The sequence below is a fragment of the Staurois parvus genome, unplaced genomic scaffold, assembly GCF_062004578.1.
Source record: "Staurois parvus isolate SC_StPar_1 unplaced genomic scaffold, SC_StPar_1.0 ptg000114l, whole genome shotgun sequence".
Taxonomy (NCBI): Eukaryota; Metazoa; Chordata; class Amphibia; order Anura; family Ranidae; genus Staurois; species Staurois parvus.
Window position 1 is genome coordinate 2,457,870 of NW_028317910.1, and position 23,085 is coordinate 2,480,954.

The 23,085-nt window shown below is 42.5% G+C and overlaps 1 protein-coding gene across 24 annotated transcripts in view; it reads left to right on the forward strand.

Moving 5' to 3' along the window:
* Positions 1 to 23,085, forward strand: part of PPFIBP1 (PPFIB scaffold protein 1) — a 167,655-nt gene that overhangs the window by 89,790 nt on the left and 54,780 nt on the right. For 10 of the 24 annotated variants that reach the window (XM_089671704.1, XM_089671707.1, XM_089671711.1 and 7 more), the window contains exons 4-9: positions 13,324 to 13,410; positions 13,917 to 14,030; positions 16,004 to 16,135; positions 16,499 to 16,600; positions 19,575 to 19,667; positions 21,391 to 21,483. In XM_089671704.1, the coding sequence (XP_089527830.1) occupies positions 13,324 to 13,410; positions 13,917 to 14,030; positions 16,004 to 16,135; positions 16,499 to 16,600; positions 19,575 to 19,667; positions 21,391 to 21,483 (621 nt within the window). The remainder of the gene's footprint in view (positions 1 to 13,323; positions 13,411 to 13,916; positions 14,031 to 16,003; positions 16,136 to 16,498; positions 16,601 to 19,574; positions 19,668 to 21,390; positions 21,484 to 23,085) is intronic. The other 14 variants (XM_089671720.1, XM_089671721.1, XM_089671722.1 and 11 more) reach the window with 4 other exon arrangements.

A 23,085-nucleotide genomic window follows, 5' to 3' on the forward strand; every position in this document is an offset into this window, starting at 1 on the left:
AAAGAAATATACACGAGAATGCCTAAACATTTGTAATTGCAACAATTTTCTGGGCGATGTGGTGCATTATCTGACAGAAATGCAGGGGTGCCAATATTTTTGGCCATGACTGTGCTTGATGCTGAGTCCACTTTAAATTGATAAATGGATAATATTGCTCATTCGTTCTGCCCATGCATGCACAGCGAGTGCCATGTCCTAAGAAAATCTTTGTTCTCGATGAGCCGTACAAACAGGTTGTAACAAGCTGTACGCTGCGTTCACAGTTTTCTCTGTAACCTCCAGGAATATTATGGAGTGAACTTACTACCGAGGCTCTGAATGTCTCATTTTGGATGTGCTCGCACTTGTCTTCTCGTCAGTAAACTTTTGTAACAGTCGCAGCTGATCACTGCGTTCTAATTATCACATCCAAGTGCTGACGCAGAGCTCGCTTTGTGAGCGGGAATGAGGTCTATTTAATCCCGTCTCCCCTGCCAAGTTTTTCTGTGAGTTGTGTTCTAGCAATCTTGGCTCAAAGCTGTGAAGCTGATGCTGAAAATTTCTCTCTGAATAATGCACTTTTCTAACTTGTAAATAGAAACGTTTTATTTTATTTCCACTGATAACATTTTTTTGAAACTGAAATCAAACTCTGGTCTGTGCAGGCCTAAGCAACATTTTCACTTTAATGCATAACTAAACCCAAATGGTTATAGCAGATAAAGATCAAGTTGTCCATGGACTCTGTCCTTTTTTAATTTGGGGGGGGTTATTGCTGGAGGCCTGTGCCAGGCATCCTCTATTTATAGTAAAATAATACTTACTAAGCTTAGTTTTGGCCTTTCCTGTAGCTTATCAGTTCTTAAAGTGGTTGTAAAAATGAAATTTGAGCAAAGCATATCCCTTTATAGTTTGTACTTGTCTCAATTAAGAGCACCAAGTGTCATTTCTCTTTGCTGCCTCATTCCTCTGACATCAGTATGAATCACTTCTGACATGAAAATAAAAATGGTGAGAGGGGAGTGACCTCCCAGCAGATTGACAGCTTCAGCTCTGTTCCTGTGAGCTGTGTAGAGGGGTGTGTGTCTCTTCACTCCAATCAGCTCTCAGAGTTCTCACTGAGGTCTGCAGAGTGTAATTTCAGCTCTCCGCCCCCTTTTTCTGAACTCAGACAAGCTTTATAAATTCAGCACTTTAAAACGGATGTAGAGAAGAGATGTCTGCAGATAACATGGGGGGGGGGTTTCAAGGCTGAAGTGGGCATGATTGATGACACTGCTTGCAACAACCCAGCAGAATGCACAGGAGACCACTGGCATTTTTTACATTTCTGCTAATGTTAGTCTAATCTGGGGCCAGTGGGAAGGTGACCCTTATATTGGTGGTATGTGGGAAGAATTCCAGTCCTATATTCAGCTAAAAAGATTATTGGGGTCATGTTGCTGGCTCTACCAAGTGGCACTAGATCTGGAGCTATGCCATGACCATCAGATGAGAGGCCAGTTAGCCACTGCTCGGGGAACCTCTACTAACCTCTGGAAGAACTTTAGGGTCCCATGAAACCTTGGTTAAAGTGTTGTTAAACCCAGGACCCTGCATTCACTATATCTGGTCTCCCACAGTACACAGAACATGGAAGTGCAATTATTTTAGTAAATATAAACTGCTAAATACCTTTTCTCACCAGCAGTTAGAGCAGTCTTGTGACTTCTATCATTGTCCAGCACAGCACATGTTAAAGCTTGTAGGAGGAGTTTTCATTTTGCTAGGAGGATACAGAACCCCTGACCTCTGTCTGGAGAGTGCTGATTGGCCCTGTCCTGCTCATATGCACTCTGCCAAGAAAAAAAAAACCTCTCTAGCAATACACACCAAACTGAACTTGTGCAGAGCGACTCCATGTGTCTTATCAAGAGATAAGAGGAGGACACTTGAAGAAAGGGGGGATCAGAGAAGACCGGATTAAACAGCCTTTTTATACCTGCAAAGGATTAACCCCTTAGGTTCAACAGTATAACAAGCATGCTTTACTGCATATACAGATGGATTTTACTGTTGTGGGATTAGTAACACTAAGAATGTCTGATTTGGGCAGTGAGAGGAAGGACTTGGTCCAATAAACAGGATCATTTTGGAGATATTGTGGTAGAAAAAAAAAATTATTTTGCTTTAGTAAATTTGTCATTCGATTAGGGTTTACGTCTACTTTTAGAACAGTTTGTGTGGGTACCTTGGGACACACGTTTAACTTTTTTTTTTTTTTATCCACGGCAACAAAGAGGTTGAAAGCACTTCTGAAGTTTTCATGTTCCTTTCAAGAAAGTGGCTAAGCTGAATGTTTTATGATTTTTTTTTTCCATGTTTGATGAGGCTGAGTCACAAAGCTCAACCCAATGGATAGTGTTTGTGTAAGAGAAAGATCAGTGGTTGGAGTGGCTGTCACCTCGTCTGTGTAGAGTACTCCATCCCGGAGTGTGCGGCTGTTTACCAACATCTCTCTGGTAGCTTAACGATCTGCATCTGGGAACACCTTGTATATGCGACTGTGTGGAATTAATAATTGGACCAGCAGCAATTCAGATTCTTCTTCAATGATGTAACAAGATCCGGATTTCGGCATCCTGCAATGCGCGGAGATTCCTAAAATAAAAAAAGGGGGGGGATCTATATTGGTTTTTTTCATTTTTCTTCCACTTTGCTACCATTTACCATCAGACAAGTTCAGGTAATGTCATACTGCTAATTTATTTGTTTCAAGTACTTAGAATCTAACTACAGAATGTGCATCTATAAAATAAATCTGCAAACAATTGGAAATGAAGACTTTTTTTTTTCCTTTTAAATTGCAATGTTTACAGCAGGCTTTAGCTAGGTTGCTTTTGCAGACAAGTTAAGTGCGCTGGGAAGCTTTTATGTTTGGGTTTTGAAGTTAAGTTGTGGCTATGATTCCAGCATGCTAATTTTCTATAAATATGCAAGTATCTAGGAGCTAAGACTTCTGTTTTGTTCTTTTTTCTTTTTATTGCAGCTTTTGCAGCAGGTCTCATTTAGGTTTCATTTGTTGGCTAATGGTGTGGGGAACTTTTGTGTTTTAGTTTGCAGTTTAAAGTATTTTTTAGTTGTTTAGTTTTGGATGGAGTAGGGAAGGGGTGAACCTACTAACAGGTTTTTACTTCTGTGTCCCCGCTAGGGATATTTACTGTTTGTATTTGTCTTGATAGTGACATTGTCACAGAGAGCCAAAGTAATGAAAGACCAGCATTTTGCACTTGTCACCAAAACAGGATGAAAAAAATCTTCCACTTGCTCAGGTGACAACTGTTCAAGAGGGTATTTTCCTTAAACTTGAAAAGATTTTCTCTTCCCGTTTTTTGTCTCTGGGACAGGAAGTAAAGGAAAATCTCCCCATGAGACACAGACAGCAGAACAAATTTAAATCCCGGACATGGGTTCTAACCATTCCCTATCCTATATTCATGAAAACCTTTTTGGATAGAGATAGTTACTGGATGACAGCATTGTGAATATGTCATATTAGGTTTGATGTAGAGAGAACACTTTACCATTCTGAGGAAAAGGCTACGTGCATACTGAGCATTTTTTTTCAGGTGTTTTTGCTGTGGCCAATAGAAATAGTTGCTGTTTGAGCTGAAAAAAACGCTTGGAAAAAAACATTTATTTCCACTGTTCAGGCGTTTTCCATTCAAGTCTATGGGGACAAAACACTCGGATCTGCCTGAAAAGTAGTGCAAGTACTTGTTTGAGCGAAAGACGTTTAGCTACAGGCGACGGAACGCTCAAGTGTGAACAGGGGCCATTGGATGGGATTTTACTTGAATGTTTTTCAGCTAAGAAACACTCAAGTGTGAACCGGGTCTAAGTCCTCAGTATGGTAAAGGACAAAAAAACGAAAAAAAATCATAAATGCACATATTTGCAGATAAAAAAAAAATGTTAATTTATAATTTTTTGCAAATGAGCCTGGAAAGCACTGCAACCGCAATTGGTGGATGATGGGTGAAATGCCCAGTGCCCACAGACTTGTCTTCCCACTTTGTACTGCGATACAAAGTCTTGGTGTGTTGGAGGACATGTCATTGGACTACAAATGCAGTGATCACAGATGAGAACTACAAGTTCTTCATCTACAAGTGGCATACTGGACTTAGTTTATTTATTCACAGATCTCCAATTTCAAATCTGGCAGCTGTTGCAGGAGAGCCCCAGCACACTGTCGTAGGTCAGAGCTGTTTTGGAGGTGGGGGTCTGCTTGGTACCATGTTGCACCCTAAACAAATGGATGTTACATGGTCTTTTTAAGGCAGAGTTGGCTTTTAATAAGTCCTGTTCTTGGTCCTAGAGCCTGCTGGTGTTGTATAGCTTTGGGTGGGAGAGTGCCATCAATCCTAGATCTACATCTTACCTGATAGCCAGACTTCATTATCAGTCCCAGTTGTGTGCAACCCTTTATATCACAGCTGTCAAACTTTGGCCCTTCAGCTGTTGGTATACTCCCATCATGCCTCTGCCTTTCGGAGTCATGCTTTTACCTGTCAGCCCTGCAATGCCTCATGGGATTTGTAGTTCCACAACAGCTGGAGGACCACATTTGACACCCCTGTGTTTATATGTTGGTTAACTTATGCTCAGGTCTCTTTCTCTACTGTAGGATCCTACTGCTGAGTGCTGACAGAACACTAAAAATGTAGGAGAGCTGATTGATTTTTTTTTTTTTTTAAACCCTTTAGGGGACTGGTAAGCAGGAGCTGACCTGGCTTTAAGCTGGGGCGAGCAGATGTTTGTTTGCTTTTTATTATGGACTTACTGTACAAAGCCATCATACATTGGAACTCTGTTTGCTGCCTTATTGAATATAATTGCAGCACTTTTCCTGGGTATCCCTGCGTCATGCATGGTTTATTGCTGCCACTACCAGTTGAGCCTGTCCTCCTTACAATAAATGTATAATTTACTTTGCTTTCAGTAGAACACTTCTGTTATATCTCAGAGATGTGATTGGGGTACGAGTTTGTTACAGAATGCCTGAAAATAATTTTGAACACCTTCCTGATACTGGTGAATGCTTGGGGAAACTTTAAACCTACAGTCATGCATTTGTTGGAATTTTTGTTGGAATTTTGTGCGCCTTTTGTACATTGCCAATTGAAACCCTTTTTCCCTGGTTCTGGGAGTAAATAATTTGGCTTCTTAGTTGCACAATGATTTCTCCTATACAATACAGGAGCATTAGTGCCACGTTTATTGCAGCTGTGCACACTGTGTTGGACATTGCCCTGCAACTGCAGTTTAATCATGCATAATATATTGATATCTGTTATGTCTATTTGACTTGTGATTGCAGGGTATTTATAAATGTTTTATGCCCGCAACGGCAGATGTCTTTATTTGTCATATTGTTACGCTGGAAGTTAGTAGAAAGATGGCTGAACTGTGCTGGTATTGAGTCTTCTCGCTAGACGTTTGAGCCAGGATGCAGAATCCTAGGTCAGTCTTCCATGTAACTGGGAGAATTTTTTTTTTTTCCTGTACCCGTCTACAAGAAGCAAAATGTTAAATCACAAAAATATGTTGGCAGTGTGTTTTGGAGAGAGGGAGATTTAGTAATAAATGCTCCCATTCTGGCAAAGATATTTGGCTGCTGTTTTTCTTGTCTGTAGTACAAGCAGTATATTGACATTTCATTTTCTGAAAGCAGAATGGTTTATTTCCTATTACAGGTATTTATATAGCACAGACAATTTATGCAGCACATTACAAAGTGTACATTCACATCATTCCCTGTCCTCAATAAGCTTTTAATTTAAGGTTTCTATCTCATATACATACACATACTAGGGCCAGTATAGACAGGCACCAGTTCAGCATCTGACATGTCTTTGGAGTGTGGGAGAAAACCGGCATACCTCGAGGAAATCGGGCAAACACAGGGTGAAAATTCCATTTTAAAATGCATCAATGGCAACCTAATATTAACTGCCAGGGATGCACCTATATCCATTTTTTTTTTTTTTTTTTTTTTTTTCAGTGGCGAGTACCCATACTTTCGGTCAAGTACTCGCCAATTACTGATACAAAATGCATGGACGCAAATTCCACTGCAAAGAACATCATGCGATTTGAAATGGAGTGTGATTCCTGTCCAAATCACATGTAGTTTCCCCACTGCTCCTGTGTGAACCCAGGCTGTCATAGTTTACACAGGAGCGGTGCAGGGAGGTTTCCCCCAGTGGAGAGTATACTAGAAGTAGATGCTCCATATTCTCAGTGGTAGGAAAGGAGAGAAAGCGGCAGTGATATGAAATCCCTGCCACTGTCTCTCCTCACAGAGATGAGAGAAAGTCCTCGCAGCTTTCTCTTCTCTCCTTGCAGGAATGACAGTACAAGCTAGAGGGCTCTTGATTGGTCAGCACCATCACATGGACGGTGACCAATCAGATGCCGTCTAGCCCATACTGTCATTACTGCAAGGAGAAGAGAGAAAGCCGCTTTACAGGTCTGGGAACTTGAAATCCCCATGGCTATCTCTCCTCTCCTCTACTTGCAGCGATGACAGTATGGGCTAGACGGCATCTGATTGGTCAGCACCATCATATTACATGCCTAAAGAATATGTAGACCCAACACTTCACATTCCCGATTGTGTGACTGTTATACCATGTACCTGAATGAAAAAGTATCATGTTCCCTTTGTATTGCTTCCTTTATGTGAAACCCCTGGTTTCCTGCCAGTCCCTCTGCTTTCCTATTAAAAACTGACCAAACTAGTCAGGAGAATGCACAGTGTGGTCAGTGTTCTAGCTGTGCTGGGAGTTAATCCAATTATCAGGCTTGCGCTGACATGCACCCCTGTACAGCCATTCACTAGGAAGATCAGTGTGCTACTGCTTCTCCCTGAGCTCGTTATACAGCTGAGAACAGGAAATGTGATCGCTTATGACAAATATCTTTTCCCTTTTTTTTTAATGTTTTTTTTATATCTGTACACAAATGTTTTGCCTTTCATTTCTATTTTAAACTGAATAGATTGTTTTACAAGGTGAGGGTTCACATATACTTTAATATAGACCAGAATAAAATCCTCCGAATGCCTTCCCTTTAGTAGATATCAGTGTAATAATATGCTGTGACATCACACGCACATGTGCATTGTATCGCTAATTCCTGGCATCCCAGCCATGCCGAGATTGGCAGAGCACCCTTTTCTTGTTTTATATTGCAGCTATCTCCGGCAAGGCACTCTGCTCTCAGATTTACGACATGCTCTGAGGCCAGATGGCTCTTTAAGGGCAGAAAATGCCGGGTAAAAAAATGGTGGCCGGGTAAAAAAAAAAGTCTACATCCGATAACAAAGTATGCAGGGTGATAATGTTTTGTTGTGTGAAAAAAGTGCAGACATTTTCTGGCTGTATTGTGCAGAGTTTAATTCCACTTTAAGACCCCATTCACACCTGTAGTATGAAACTTGAAGCTCCAAAGCATTTAGGGCGCTCCCTCCCAAATGCCTGAAGCTCCAAAAAGTTTTGAGCAGACTGGCAGAACTTTATTGGTGCGCCAAACAAATGCACAATACACATGGTATGTCATGCGTTCATGTGCATTTTTAAGCTAGGTCCACAAAGCAACAAGTGATGTCACAGATTATATTGTTCTCTATAGGCCAATACAAAAACACCTGAAGATCAATTGCTGTAACAAAACGCGACACTCGGGTGTGAATTCAGCCTAAAACTAGTCTTTGTACCTCTGTAGGTCTCAGACATCTGGAGGTGAACAAATTTGCAGTTTATAGCACTACTGAAGCCTGTTAGAAATGTTGTCTGGTGTTTGCAAGTTGTATTTCTGTTCCTTTTGTTCTTTGCAGATTTAAAATTTGTATATTCTGCTTTCCATCTTCTCTGTTTTCTCCTGTCCTGACATGATACAATCTACAAAAACATATCACTTTTTGAAAAAGCTCCACATTTTCACAAAAAAGGCCATCCATGGTCTTCCGTCCCGTGACTTTTGCAAGGCTGAGATAATGTCATCAGTCTGCTGCAGGCCGGAGGAAACATTTCCTTAGTCTCTTCTCCCTCAGTCATCAGACTGCAATATTGTAACTTTGTAGCAAGTCGCAAGGTGGGAGACTGCAGCAGAGCCTGATCTGTGTCAGACTTTTTGTGAACACAGCTACTGTGTTCACAAAATGGCACTGGGATGCACATGGTTGTGTCATCTCTGAGCCAGTATCTCTATACAGGTAGTAGAGGTTAGGGCAGCACACAGTGGCTAAATGGTTAGCACTTCTGAATGGCAGTACTTGGGTTGTTGGTTTGAATCCCAACCACGGCACCACCTGCCTAGAGTTTGCATGGTCTCCTCCCACACTCCAAAGTGGTAGGTTAATTGGATCCTGTCTAAATTGTCCCTAGTATGTATGAATGTGAGTTGGGGACCTTAGATTGTACGCCCCTTGAGGGTTAGGGACTGATGTGAATGTAATATTAATAAATATATATATTGCCTTGCAGTAATTGGGTCATGGGTTTGATTCCCAACCATGGCGCCTCCTGCATGGAGTTTGCATGTTCTCCCTGTGTTCACGTGGGTTTCCTCCGGGTACTCCGGTTTCCTCCCACACTCCAAAGACATGCTGGTAGGTTAATTGGCTCCTGTCTAAATTGTCCTAGTTTCATCCCTGGCCATGTGGGATCTCCTGCATGGTAGGGGTTGGGGAAAGACCTGGCAACCTACCCTGTAAAATAATTGCTTAGAGAATTCATGGGGAAAAAAAACGATCCATGCAATTGCCAAGGGTCGGATACGACTGAATGGAGATAATAAATAAATATATATATATATATATATATATATATATATATATATATATATATATATATATATATAGCACTATGTAAATTGACGGTGCTATGTAAGTACCTGTAAAAAATAAATAGAAGGTGGCCTTGGATGATGCCTGAGCAAAGATGGTGCTATCCTTCTGGAGAAAAGAAAACACATATGAAGGCATTGTCAGGGGAAGTACTGTGGTTCTGGAAGAGAGAAATACCTGAAAATATTACACTGATGCATTTCCTGACATGTGCACTTGGTATGAAAAAAATATAGTCAACACAGGTCCACTTTCATCTTCTATGCACAACGGAAAGCTGACCGGTAGGTGGACTGAAGTTCCACACTGTGATCCAGTCGAACATTTTGCATTGGACAATCCTGATGAAGATTTTGCACCAGATCAGCTGCTCTCTCTTTTTTCTTTTTTTCTTTTTTTTTTTCTTCTCCCAAAAATAAAAATGTAGTGCAGCTTATCTCCAGTCATTTGATTTGATTGTCCCATTTTTTTTTTTTTTTTTAGGCTAAGTACATTTTCAGCAAGTATAGAAAATACTTGTTGATCCTGCCAGAAATGCACTGATTTCTTAAACAATGTTGTCAGCTTTCCCAGCTATCATCTGTGGACTATAGAACACCTTCCCTTTATGCTATTGAGCTTAGGAGAGAGGGTGGTGTGCTGTAGCCCAAACACACCTCTGTCCTAGGTAGACAATGCAGCGATTTCATAGATACAGTACAGAGAGTGAGTATTGTCACCCAAGTCACCACACCAGCTGTGTATTTAGCGGTTTGGTTGAAGCTGCACTTTAATAGTTTACTTTTTTTTATAGTTTGTTGCTGCATTCTGACATGGTTTGCTGTTGGGTTTTATAGATGTGTGTTGCTGACTCTCCTCCAGAACAAACATGACATCTGAAGCGTGGGGGGGTTTGTAGAGGGACTTTAATCTTTCTCCAATAAAAGCAATCACTTACCTTTTATTGGCTTTGTGTCCCGGCTACACCCCACAGCACTAGCAGCAAGTTGAAAGTTAATCTGTGCGTTCAGATCATCCTTCATGAAAGAAATAAAAATATTTGTGAGAGCTCTGTTCATCACCCAACTGTTGCCTTTGTTTACACCAGGGCTGGACAAATGTCAGAAGTTCCGTAGCTCAGGTTGTCAAAAAAAAATTTGTGTTTTGAAGCATTTAGGCCTTATGCACATTAGATGTTTTTAATGCTGCTCTTAGGGGCGTCTGGGGGGGGTTGTTTTTTTTTTTTTTTTATCTGCCTCTAAACTCCTCTTCATGTTAGCCTATGTGTCTATGCACACATCACTGGGTCTCTGTGCTTCTCTGTGAAATGCTGTCAGATCATGGCTGGTGGGCATGGCCAACAGGGTGCTATGCTGAGCTACCTTTAAACATCACAGCAACCTGGCACAGTACTCCTCTCAAGATTCCTGATCTAAGCAATTTGATGGTCCTTGGCAGGAGTTATACAAATATCAAAATACCTTAATGGGTGATATCTGGTCTGGAGGAGAGGGCTTTTCTAAGAAGACCACATTTGCATTGAGTGCCCTAGGCAATGCCACCATGCAGTGCTGAGCCACCCTGAATGAAAAAACTGAAATCCAATGAATGAAAGTGGTGGAACAGGAAGTTTCAGGTTGGGGAGGGAGGGGGGGTGGGTAAATGGGGGACGCAGGGGCGGACTGACCATTTGGAAACTCGGGCACTGCCTGAGGGCCCGGGGTCAGTAGGTCAGTATGATGCTGAGCACATGCACTCAACTTCTCTGGTCAACCATGGTGAGGCCTGTTCTGAGGGGAACCTGTCCTGTTAAACTGCTGTATGGTCTTGGACACCGTGCTGCAGCTCAGTTTCAGGGTCTTGGCAATCTTCTTATAGTCTAGGCCATCTTTATATAGAGCAACAATTCTTTTCTTTTTTTTTCTCAGATCCTCAGAGAGTTCTTTGCCATGAGGTGCCATGTTGAACTTCCATTGACCAGTATGAGAGAGTGAGAGTGATAACACCAAATTTAACACACCTGCTCCCCATTCACACCTGAGGCCTTGCAACACTAACGAGTCACATGATTCCATACCAGGGAGGGAAAATGGCTAATTGGACCCAATTTGGACATTTTCACTTAGGGGTGGACTCACTTTTGTTGCCGGCAGTTTAAACATTAATGGCTGTGTGTTGTGTTATTTTGAGGGGACAACAAATTTACATGTTATACAAGCTGTACACTCACTACGTCACATTGTAGCAAAGTGTCATCACATAAAAAGATATAATAAAATATTTACAAAAATATGAGGGGTGTACTTACTTCTGTGAGATACTGTACACATACACCTACTGAGGTTCTTGATTTTCTTTTCTTCTCCAGGGATATAGATGTGTGTGTATATGTGTATATGTGTGTGTGTATATACATACATACAATGTGTGTGGTTTTTTTTTTTTTTTTATATATATAAATATTACATTCTGACATTTTCTATTATTTCTATACTTTAGAACCAATGTAAGTAAAAAATGTATTGAATACATTGCACGGTCTCTGTACATTGTGGGAAGGCCAGTATAATTGTGCGTCTGTGTGCTGGGTGACTCCGCTATGTGTGTAGTTTGTATTTACATTTCACAGATGTTGGGCACATAACCGGCTTCTGGTTAAACATTACATCCATCTGGTTATTGGGTTCATCCAGCAGTGAAACACTTGCTGCGGATTGACCACCTGTCTGTGGGAATGGTGTATGTGACGTAGCATTGTATTCATGTGTCTTTGCTGCTATGTGTCTCCACGCACACCACCCTGAATGCCCAGCAGCTCTTTGTAGAACTGGGAGCACACTGACCTGCGAATTGTCATTTACATTTTAAAAAGGCAGATTAACCGCTAGACCCGGCGATATATATTTATTTTCCTTTTTGTTGTGTTAAAGTAAATCTAAATTGTATTTTTATGCACTGAGGCGCATTACATGAAGAATCCATTTAAAAATAATTGGCTGTGAATGTGCAGAAAAATAGGCCCTTTGCAATTTTTCTTTTTCTTTCACGTCTGTGTGTTACAATGCACTCACTTTAGATGTGCACTGGGGTGTAATTAACTTTGTGTCAAAATGCACCTCAATACACAACTACAGGTCACCAAGCGTCGCAATAATGGAAACCATGATGCACACAGGGCATTTTGCAGCCACTTTTATGGGCGTCAGGCATTTTTTTTTTTTACTGCTTGTAAACAACCCCTCCATATTATCCTATGTGTCCATGCACACATAGACTTTTAGTGGCAGGAGCGTTTACAGACAGGAAAAAAACCCAGGGCCAGTGCTTCCAGGAACTGCAGCGTTTTGACAGAAAAAAATGTTTCAGATGTGTAAACGCATGTTAATGCTAAATTATTATTCTGGCCAATTAAATGAATTAACACCAAAGCGCTTGGCGCTTTTAAACGCGCCTAAACACTTGTAAAAGTATTAGATACTTTTACAAGCGTCAGGCATTTTTTTTATTCAAAAACACTGCTGCCAGAAGGAAGGTTTCTAGGAGAGGTTGTTTTTGACATCCTGTGTGTGAGGCCTTATGGTGTGAATAAACCGTTCCTGAATGACAATGTTTGCTCAGTGTGTCATCACCAGTTGACATTTTTTGAAATTCTGTGGTTTTTTTCGTCCTGTTTTTCCTCATCTCAGTGTTGCTTTTCTTCCCCATCTTCTTTTGGCCACTTATCAGAATACATACATGCGTGCATGCATACTTACATACATATGAGAATCTGTAATTCGATATATAGAGCAGTAAATTTATACAGTAAAAATATAACTACAAATATGAATATACATCATATTTTCTTTATCATATTTAAAATAAAAAACTTGATAAAGTTCCATTTGTATTTATATACATGCATGAATATTGCTCCTGATGTATATGTATGTATATGTGTTGCTTCTGTCGAAGTAGCTTTGGCTGCGAAACGCGTAGAGATCATCGGTGACCCTTCTTTTCCCCTCCTTCTTGAGCCTAACTGCGCACCACATTATACATTATATGGTCCACTTTTGGGACAGGTCAGTTGGTTACTTTTGATTTCTAATGTAATAAAATTATAGAGGGTTGCTTTGGTTACACCAATATAATGATTATCAGAATCATTTTCAAGCGGTAGTAGGTGTTTTATCTTGCATTATGTAATAAAAAATAAATTCAGGTACATCATTGTGATTTATTTGCTATCTGGAGCATTAAAAAAACATAGTGAAGGTTATAACCCCTGTGAGATTTTTTTTTTCACTGTGTCCCACTGAGCAGATTTCTCTTCACATCCTGTCCCACAACTACACAGGAAGTAAGAGGAAATCCCTGCAAATTAAGGGAGTTATATGATATTTATTCTGGGTTTAGATCTACTAGTATGAGACTTTACTAACTATGTTCTGCTATACCCAATTTCTGATATATCCCATGTCTTGCAGGTTAATGGACATATTTCGGGTACTGTTGATATCTACCAGGAGCGGCTGGCTCGCTTGGAGAATGACAAAGAGTCGCTAGTGCTGCAGGTATGAAGATTTGCAATGGCTCTGTATCTGGTGAAGAATTTCCCCTACATCCCCCTCCCACCTTCATCAGGATCTGAAATTACACACTAGTTTCCTCTGGGCTCCTTCTTCATGTTCTAGTTTCTTTATTCCAAGTCCTGCAGAGTCCTTTCCTAGGACATTGGGTGAAACCTCTCTTGTCAACTGTAGCCAGATCACCAAGGTACCAACCATGTTAACTGTAGCCAATGGAAGTAGATTTGGCTTTTGCAGTCGGCCATGGTGGTGATATTTTCAGGCAGACCCAAGGGTAAGGCCGTGGACCACCCTGCCACCCTGGGCCCAGACTGCCATGGGCTACTCAATTATACATGTTCTTGTTTAATAGGTCTCTTTTGCCATAGAAACCGCTTTGAAATCTTAGTATCTGAATGGCAGTTTAGTCCTCAGAAAAATGCTCATTTCCTATTATTTACCATGAAGGTATTTAAAAATATTTTGAGTTTTCCCATCTCCTCATTAAACAGGTGAGCGTGCTGACAGACCAGGTGGAGGCTCAGGGTGAGAAGATACGAGACCTAGAGTTTTGCCTGGAGGAACACAGGGATAAGCTGAATGCTACGGAGGAAATGCTGCAGCAGGTGAGAAGGCGCCCCCTACCGGGGATTAAAGATATATACTATATAAAAGGACACCAGTACACAAGAGACTTGTACAGGTTTGTTTATACCAACTCAAATCCACATCTATGTTTTGCTTTCTCTTGTACCTGAAACATGGTTTTTCTTTTGTATGGTGAAGATGCTATTTTGCAGTAGAAGCATCTGTCTTGTTAGATGTATATTAAAGGAAATGGTATGGTAAATAGTGATTCCAGGTTTAGGGAATCTGCTGGAGAATGCTGTTATGGTATGGACAACGGCTAGATCCTGCTGGAACTTTGCAGAAGACTGCTGGCATTTGTGCAAGACAGCAGCCAATATGCAGAAGACTTCTGTTGGCTTGCAGGAGACTGTAAAGAAAGTGGTTTGCTTGTAGAGAATGCTGGTAGCTGTTGGCAGCTTAGAGGAGAAGGTTAGGTACAGATACCAGCTTGTAGGATCCTGCAAGAGAACGCTTCCAAGTTACAGGAGACTGCTAAAGACCATGGCCAGTTTGTAGGAGATTGCTGGATCTGCTACTAACTTGCATGAGACTGCTACCACTTTGAAAGCAGTGCTAGACGCTGCTTCCAGCTTGCAGGAGAGTGCTGGAGACTTCTGCCAACTTTTGTAAGACTGCTAGAGACTGCCTCCCCCTAAAGCAGGCTGCTAGAGACAGCTGCCAACCTGAAAGAGACTGCTAGAGACTGCCACCCCCTAAAGCAGGCTACTAGAGACAGCTGCCACCCTGAAAGAGACTGCCACCACCTAAAGCAGGCTACTAGAGACAGCTGCCACCCTGAAAGATACTGCTAGAGACTGCCACCCCCTAAAGCAGGCTGCTAGAGACAGCTGCCACCCTGAAAGAGACTGCTAGAGACTGCCACCCCCTAAAGCAGTCTACTAGAGACAGCTGCCACCCTGAAAGAGACTGCCACCACCTAAAGCAGGCTGCTAGAGACAGCTGCCACCCTGAAAGAGACTGCTAGAGACTGCCTCCCCCTAAAGCAGGCTGCTAGAGACAGCTGCCACCCTGAAAGAGACTGCTAGAGACTGCCACCCCCTAAAGCAGGCTGCTAGCAACAGCTGCCACCCTGAAAGAGACTGCTAGAGACTGCCACCCCCTAAAGCAGGCTGCTAGCGACAACTGCCACCCTGAAAGAGACTGCTAGAGACTGCCGCCACCTTGGAGGGGACTAATAATTTTCAGTTTGTTACAACTTAACCACATTTACAAATCTAGCTTTCCTGCGTGCTTTGACTGTTATCATGTACTTGGCATGAATATCAACATACAAAACTAGCTCAAGCTTGTATGTGTGATCACTGAAGGGTCCTTGTGCAAACTTTTTATTTGATAGAAACATTTCTTTGTGCCTGGAGTGGGTTGTTCAAAACCAAATGGTAAAATATGTAAACACTGTACAAAATAAATGCAAACAAGTGGTACATTAGCAGCACAACTGGACCCCTTACTTGGAGTACACAGCCGTTAAATACTATGATCAGACTGACAGTGACAGGCAGCACAAAGCACATTCCTGAATAGACCCGGGTAGACTATCTTTCTTCCAAATGGAGGCCATCCTTTTCTCTGCAGTCAGCTTCTCCCTGAAGCCATTCTGAATAATTGTGTAGAGTGGAGCTTGAGGCATCTCTGTGACCTAGAAAACTTTCAATGAACTTTTATCCTAAAAAGTTCTGAAATACACTTCTCTGTATTTTAGTCCCATCCACACCTGAAATCCTTCAGTGCTTAAAAGTATAATGGCCAGACATCCTTACCCCACAGTCATGTTGCCAGAGAAGAACTCCTCTCCCATGTTGCATTGTTATCAGTTTTTGCTGTCTAGTGCAGGTGTAGCTACAGATGCATAATCTTGGGGGGGGGGGGGTCACATACTGGTTTCCCTGTAAGACCCTGGTCTCTTTATGGTCTGCTGCAAAACGTAACTCTCCTGATTAATGTTTAGGAACTCCTGAGCAGAACTACACTAGAAACACAGAAACTTGATCTGATGGCGGAGATTTCTACTCTGAAACTGAAGTTGACTGCAGTGGAGAAGGATCACACGGACTTTGAAGACAGATTCAAAGACTCAGAGGTAAGCAAAGACTGACTGCGTGGATTGGAGTGCAACAACCCAGCCAAAATCTATATATGTTAATATAATTTTATGTAGCCACTGGAGAAGAAGTGAAGAGGGATACTATAGAGTCCTTTGTTTTGACAACTCCGAGTCTGTTGACCTCACAGTTTTGGATGTCTACACAAGTAAATAGCATGCCTAAAACACATTAAATGCACATATCTTATGGGAAGATTATTGTTGGTGTAAACTGTCTGGTGACAGGGTCTCATTGACTCTCCTAGTAGATATTTTAATGAGGCAGGCATGGTTTTCTCTTGTTGTCCTGACTCCCCCGTTGTTTGCTCTCACCCCCTTTCTCTTTCCTCTGTCGTTCAGTCTCTCCATAAGACAATAGCAGAATTGAGGCAGCAGATGGAGAAGCTGGAGGTGGAACTTGCATTGTTTCAAGAAAAAAGGTTACAGTATGGGGATCAAGAGGTGACTTGATGATGTGGCGGCTTGTTGCATGGAGTTGGAAAGGAGTATCAAGGGTGTTATAAATTCAATGTTTAATTAAATTTAATGCTGCCATGTTGGTGCCGTAAAGAGTGGTCTGTGGAATTCACAAGGCAGCCATTGTGCATGCATGACCAGTGATTGCTTTTCCCCCCGTGTTGACTTGTTGCATAGACGTAAAAGAACAGATTCTGTTGCCCTATGCAGCCAACTGGACTCTCCCTTTTTTTCACTCTTGAAGGGGGGGTTGTGAGCTCCCAAAATACATTGGCTGTACTGTGTGATATATATAATTTTTTTTAATCAAGACTAATACATATATACTGGATCTAGTGTAAATTTATGCCATCCTCCTCATTTGCATCTTCTGCCTGTCATGAGTAGAAAAAATTGGTAAATCCCTCCAGTGTGGGGACACAGACAGCAACACAATGGAGGAGGGTTAGAACTTTTCTGTCAGATCCTTAAAAAATGGCTGCACACTGTAAAGTCCAACAATACAACATGAAGCCTTGCCCGGACCTCTTCTGCTAATGTGGTTCACTGAAAACTGGGCTTATTGTAGAGGCTTTGTGTTTTATTTTCTGGAACAATAAAACTTTACAAGCGTTGAATGCTGTGTTGCCAGCTTCTTTTCTTTGATGTCACAAAGGTTAGTCTCCCCCCTTACATCTCCACCTTTAGTTCACATGTCCCAGTATAGTCTGTCATTTCTTTATTGTCAGACTGCTAACATGTTGTAGGTGCTGAAATCCAGGCTTGCAGTTTCTCAACTGTCTGTTTTTTGGTAGTTATCGGGTTTTGTAAAAGTGGTATTTATTAAGTGCCACCTCTAACTTTCCAGCATACGTGTTGTGTGGTAGAGAAGATACAGAAAGGCATAGTTTTGTTACATCTGTCCTTCACTCTTCATGTCACTGTACTATGGAGCAGAGCTCATGGATTATCTGCAAGTTCAGAAATAGTACAGTGTCACCGCGCTAGGGAATAGAACTCACTGATACTGCTGGAGTTCAGAAATATCTGCTACTGATGTGTGCAAATTGCATGGTGGATGCCAATTTAACTGCCATTGTATGGTGGATTGAAATGAAAACGAGAAGCGCACCAACCTTGCGCATTACCTCAGTAACCAAAATGTATTAATTGTAAAAAATATACTCACAAACAGCGAATAGAATCAGGCATGTAAGTCCTCACAGGGACTTGAAGATAACATGAGTCCCATCAGGGGAGTGGGTGTTCAGTACAGCTGACGCGTTTCGAAGGGGGTCCCTTCTTCCTCAGAGCTCTGAGGAAGAAGGGACCCCCTTCGAAACGCGTCAGCTGTACTGAACACCCACTCCCCTGATGGGACTCATGTTATCTTCAAGTCCCTGTGAGGACTTACATGCCTGATTCTATTCGCTGTTTGTGAGTATATTTTTTACAATTAATAAATTTTGGTTACTGAGGTAATGCGCAAGGTTGGTGCGCTTCTCGTTTTCATTTCATTCTGCAGTGTTGATTGGGCTTCCCCAGCCTTGTTTTGGAGCCGCACAGCCCTTTATGCATTGGTGGACGATCCCTCCAGGCCTGGTTCCATCTGTTCGCCACCTGTCTGAGCCCTAGAGCGCAGGAGAATTCGTCTTTGATTTACTGTGGATTGTATGGTGGATGCCAATTTAACTGCCTCTTCCTCCTCTTTGTGTGCTGAAAATAACACACAGCCTGTAGATTGTTGTGGCGTGATATATCCTACATATTAATGATATGCCGTTGTGTGATGGCCAATAACTCCCTCTCTTCATTTATATAAAATAACTCCATCTATATGGCTTTCTGTCTGTCTTTCCCACCTGTCTATCTATTAGCTCCCCTGCCTGTCCTGTCTTATATTATGTATCTATCTATTGTGTCTATAGCTCTCTAATACATCTATCTTTGTCTAGTCTGTCTCTGTATGTGTCGCCCGCTCTCTCGCGCTGTGTCGCCCACTCTCTCGCGCTGTGTCGCCCGCTCTCTCGCGCTGTGTCGCCCGCTCTCTCGCGCTGTGTCGCCCGCTCTCTCGCGCTGTGTCGCCCGCTCTCTCGCGCTGTGTCGCCCGCTCTCTCGCGCTGTGTCGCCCGCTCTCTCGCGCTGTGTCGCCCGCTCGGTCTCGTTCCCTCTCGGTCTCGTTCCCTCTCGGTCTCGTTCCCTCTCGGTCTCGTTCCCTCTCGGTCTCCTTCCCTCTCGGTCTCGTTCCCTCTCGGTCTCGTTCTCTCCTTTTCTCTCGCGTCCATAGAGTGTAAGTCCAGGGATTTAGAAGTCCAGTTTCTAATGTCCCTCTCAGTCTGTGACATGCTGTAACATATATTGTGCAGCTGTACCGCAAGCAGTCGGGATTCTGCCCAGCTAACTTAATTCAAATAATATCTATTTCCCTCTCTCTTTCTCCTTCACGTTTTCTCTTTCTTTCACCCTCTCTCTTTTCTATTTACTTCTTTCTTTCTCTCTGTCCCCCAGTCACTCTATTTACTTACATTCATTAGAAAAAAGATTGTTGAAATTGGACTGGCTGATATGGTCAGCATATTCATATTGTCCATTTGATTTGGTTGCCAACCCAGTGTTCCACAAGGTTGATCCAACACACTGTCCATTCCTACTGTTTCCTGCCTTCTGTCTGATTTTTGAGTGTGATATTGACAATTTTAAACGACTTGCAGTGGTGACAAGAATCCTCAGTGACCCCATTGCAGTGGTCTGGATATGACAAATGGTGCTGTGCAGTAGTGGTTATTAAACAAGGAAAACAAATGGCATGCTCTGCTTGGCTTGCCCATTATAAAAGGTTTTGTGTGTTTGTGGTGGAGTCTCAGCAAGTTGCAGTTTTTTAAGGCCTATATGGGTATAGCTGGGAAAGCTCAGACTGTTGTATTATCCATTATGGCGATACAAGTTTCTGAGTGAATTTTGGCTTTATCTGTCCCCATAGGGCCTGGTACAGGAAATGACCGAACTGCGACACAGAGTGGTGGAAATGGAGAATGAACGGACCCAATATGAGAAGAAGCTAAAATCCACCAAGGCAAGTTACTAGCTTTAAGTCCCCTGTGTGCACCTTAAAGAGAACCAGTGTCCGCTGGGCTTATGTAGGACTTTGAATATTCCATCTTAAACTATTAGAGTGTAAGATTGCTTGTGAAATATTGTAATGTGCTCCCTTATCAAGCTTTTCTTACTTTGACTTGGGCCTGAGGGTCAGGCCCTGTGACAGTGGCTGCTTGATTAACTGCTAGCCTCTTTCCATAACACACGCGGTCTCCCAGCTCCTGTGGGTGCATGACAGCATAATAATGACCGACTTTCACAGTCCTATGATTAAATCTTGTTGGGATGTAGCTTTTGGGTGAGTGTGCTGTCATTTTTAATGAATCTTGGCTGGAATTTAATGTCCTGTTACATGGACAGTGGGTTACAGTGGAAAAGAAGCGGACTCCAGAGCCTTGGCACCCAGCTGATTGTGGGGAATTGAGAAGGACACAGACCAGTTTGTAAGTGATGAACAGAGGTTGGGTTTGACTTTCACAGTTGTTTACATCACTGTTTTTTTTGTTTTGTTTTTTTTTGTTTTTAAAAGGCTCTTTCTCAAGGGCGTTATGTAGGTCCGTTTTTCATCTGTCCGTTTACAAATGAAAAACTGATCCCCATGTATTTCTATGGACTTGCGGGTGTAAACGGATGATCTTTTTACATCCGCTATTGTCCGCATCCGTTAACATCCGTTTTTTTTGATGGAAGAAAACCCTATTTTTCTTCCCCCAAAAAACCCGGATGCAGCAGATTGCTTACAGCCCAGCAGGTCATGAAGGGGGGGGGGGTACAAGCGAGCGCACCCACCTATCCTGAACCATACCAGGCCACATGCCTTCAACATTGGGGGGTGCTCCCCCCCCCCCCAAATCACCTTGTCCCCAAGGGCCTCTTCCCCACCACAACCCTGGGCTGTGGTTGTGGGGGTCTGCGGGCAGGGGGCTTATCGTAATTTGGAAGCCCCCAGATCCCGGCCCCCCACCCATGTGAGTGAGTATGGGGTACATGTTACTGCTACTCATTTACAAAAAATAAAGTGTAGTGTGAAAAATGACACAGTCTGACAAAAATTTTTATTAAAAGAAAGAAAATAAAAGAATGTCGTCCAAAGCAGATCCAATGTCAATTACGATGACACCCCCCTTCCCCCCGGCAATTTTTTTTTTTTAACATTCAGATGTAAACGGATGTAAACTTAACACGTTTTTTCAACGAAAAAACGGAACACCCGTGTGAAAAGACCCTTAAAGCTAGGAAGGGTGAAAATCCCTATTGAGCTTTTACAGCTAATCAGAGCTTTTTTAGGAAGATTTCCACTCATGATCATGATGACAACAGGTTCGCCAGGCAAGAAGTAAAGGGAAATCTGCAGCAGGGACATAGACAGCAATAGAAAGCTGATAGGAGTTCTAACTTTCATATATATATAAAATCTGTTTTAGTGCTAGAGATATGCATTTGCTTCCTGTCTGGTGACCTGTTGCCTCCTGGGAAAAAATTGACTGGACATACACTTTAAATTACAGGATTGTTATTTGATGCTGTCATGCACACTCAGGAGCTAGTAGACAGCATGTGTTGCAGTTAAGGCGTTCATACAGCAATAAATTCTCTACCATGTAGATCCAGGCTTAATACAGGTCATAGGAGTTGTGTGCCAGTTTGCTCTTTCTCTCTTGCTCTTCCTTTCTCTCTTTCATTGCTTTCTCTGTCACCAGTCTTTAATGGCCAAGCTTTCTAGCATGAAAATCAAGGTTGGGCAGATGCAGTATGAGAAGCAGCGGATGGAGCACAAGTGCCAGACGTTTAAGGTGCTGTACCACTGCCATTGCCTGCAGCCCATAATTCTTGTCTGATTGTTTTCCGGCCTTGCGGTGCTTGCATTTGAGCATGTTTGCTGTGTTGTTCTCCCATATCACAAGTTTTTAAGGTGATATTAATCCTTTGTTTTGTGTGGTTTTTTTTTTTTTTTTCAATTTATTAAAATAACATGTCAATACTTACCTGCTCTGTGCTATAGTTTTGCACAGAACAGCCCAGATCCTCCACTTCTGGGGTCCCCCGGCCACGCTCCTTGCCCCTCCTCTTTGGTGGGTGCCCCAACAGAAAGCTGCTTTCCATGGGGGCACCCGTGCAGGCTCACTCCCGAGCCACCCTGCCTCCATTGACACAGAGCGGGCGGCTCAGCCCCGACCCTGCTCCCACGTTACAGCATTTGATTGATTGCAATCAATCTGCCCAGTGAGGAGGGAGACGGTGGCTAGATCTGCTGATCTGCTGCTGTTGTGCACGTTACTGGATCAGATTGGGCTCAGGTCAGGCTACAGCACAGAAGTTTTTTCACCTTAATGCATAGAACACATTAAAGTGAAAAACCTTAAAGTCTGTAGAACCACTTTTAGCCTGGGTTCACACTGATGCGGAATTCCGCACCGCATCGCAATCGCACCCCGTTCATGCGAACCACAGCGGATGTGTATGTTAAGTCCACAAAACGCAGTGCAATCTGCAGGATTGGATCACATAGGTGTGAATACCCATGCGATCTGATTCTAATGCGAACCAAAGAAAGGGTCCTGCACCTTTTTGGTGCGGGTGCAGTGTGATCTGAGCTATACAAAATGTAAGAAAACTGCGAACATAAGCTAGATATGATGAAGCTACTACAAATTGTTGCTACCAATGTGACACGGGTGTTAGGGCCATGTTAGATGAGCTGTTTGTTTGCAGCAATCCTTTTTTCAGTTGTTCAGTGGTTGACTTTGAGTAGTGTTTAAGTCAATGACCCATTCACCAGCAACGATCAATCTTCATAAACTTCCATGGCTTAGCTACAAATAGCTGAAGGTAAGCCATTTGTAGCAGAGCTCGCCAGCTCAACAATCTAGCACTGGTTAAACTTACAATGGTAGCAAATCACCAGCAACTCTGATGAAATTGCAAGCAACAAAACTGTTGATTGCTCGCATTAGCCTTTTTTTTTTCACCAAAGATTAACCATTGCTGAAAAAAATCACCTGTCCAGCATGGTCCTTAGAGTTGATGTCACACCGCCAGTCTTGACTCTGGCAATTTCTTGGATCGCTAAGAAACTGCCTGGGAGCCACTATAGAATTGCTACCTTGCTAGCCGGCCATTGCAATGTCACATCCTCCCTGCCCCCTTGTTAGCGAGCAAGAATTGCGCATTGGAGATCAGTGAGGGAGCAATTTCACAGCGGTAATTGGTAGGACCGCTAGCACCCATGATTCTGCCATGGGTGATGTCAGACAGGCGACTGCTGCTAGCGATCCTTTCACTGGTGATTTTGTCAAAATTGCCAGCAGCTGGATCACGACGAATCTGCCTTTTGTCCTTATGGGATTACGCCCTCTGTTGCTAAAGCAGTGAAATGTCGTTCCCATCACCAGGAA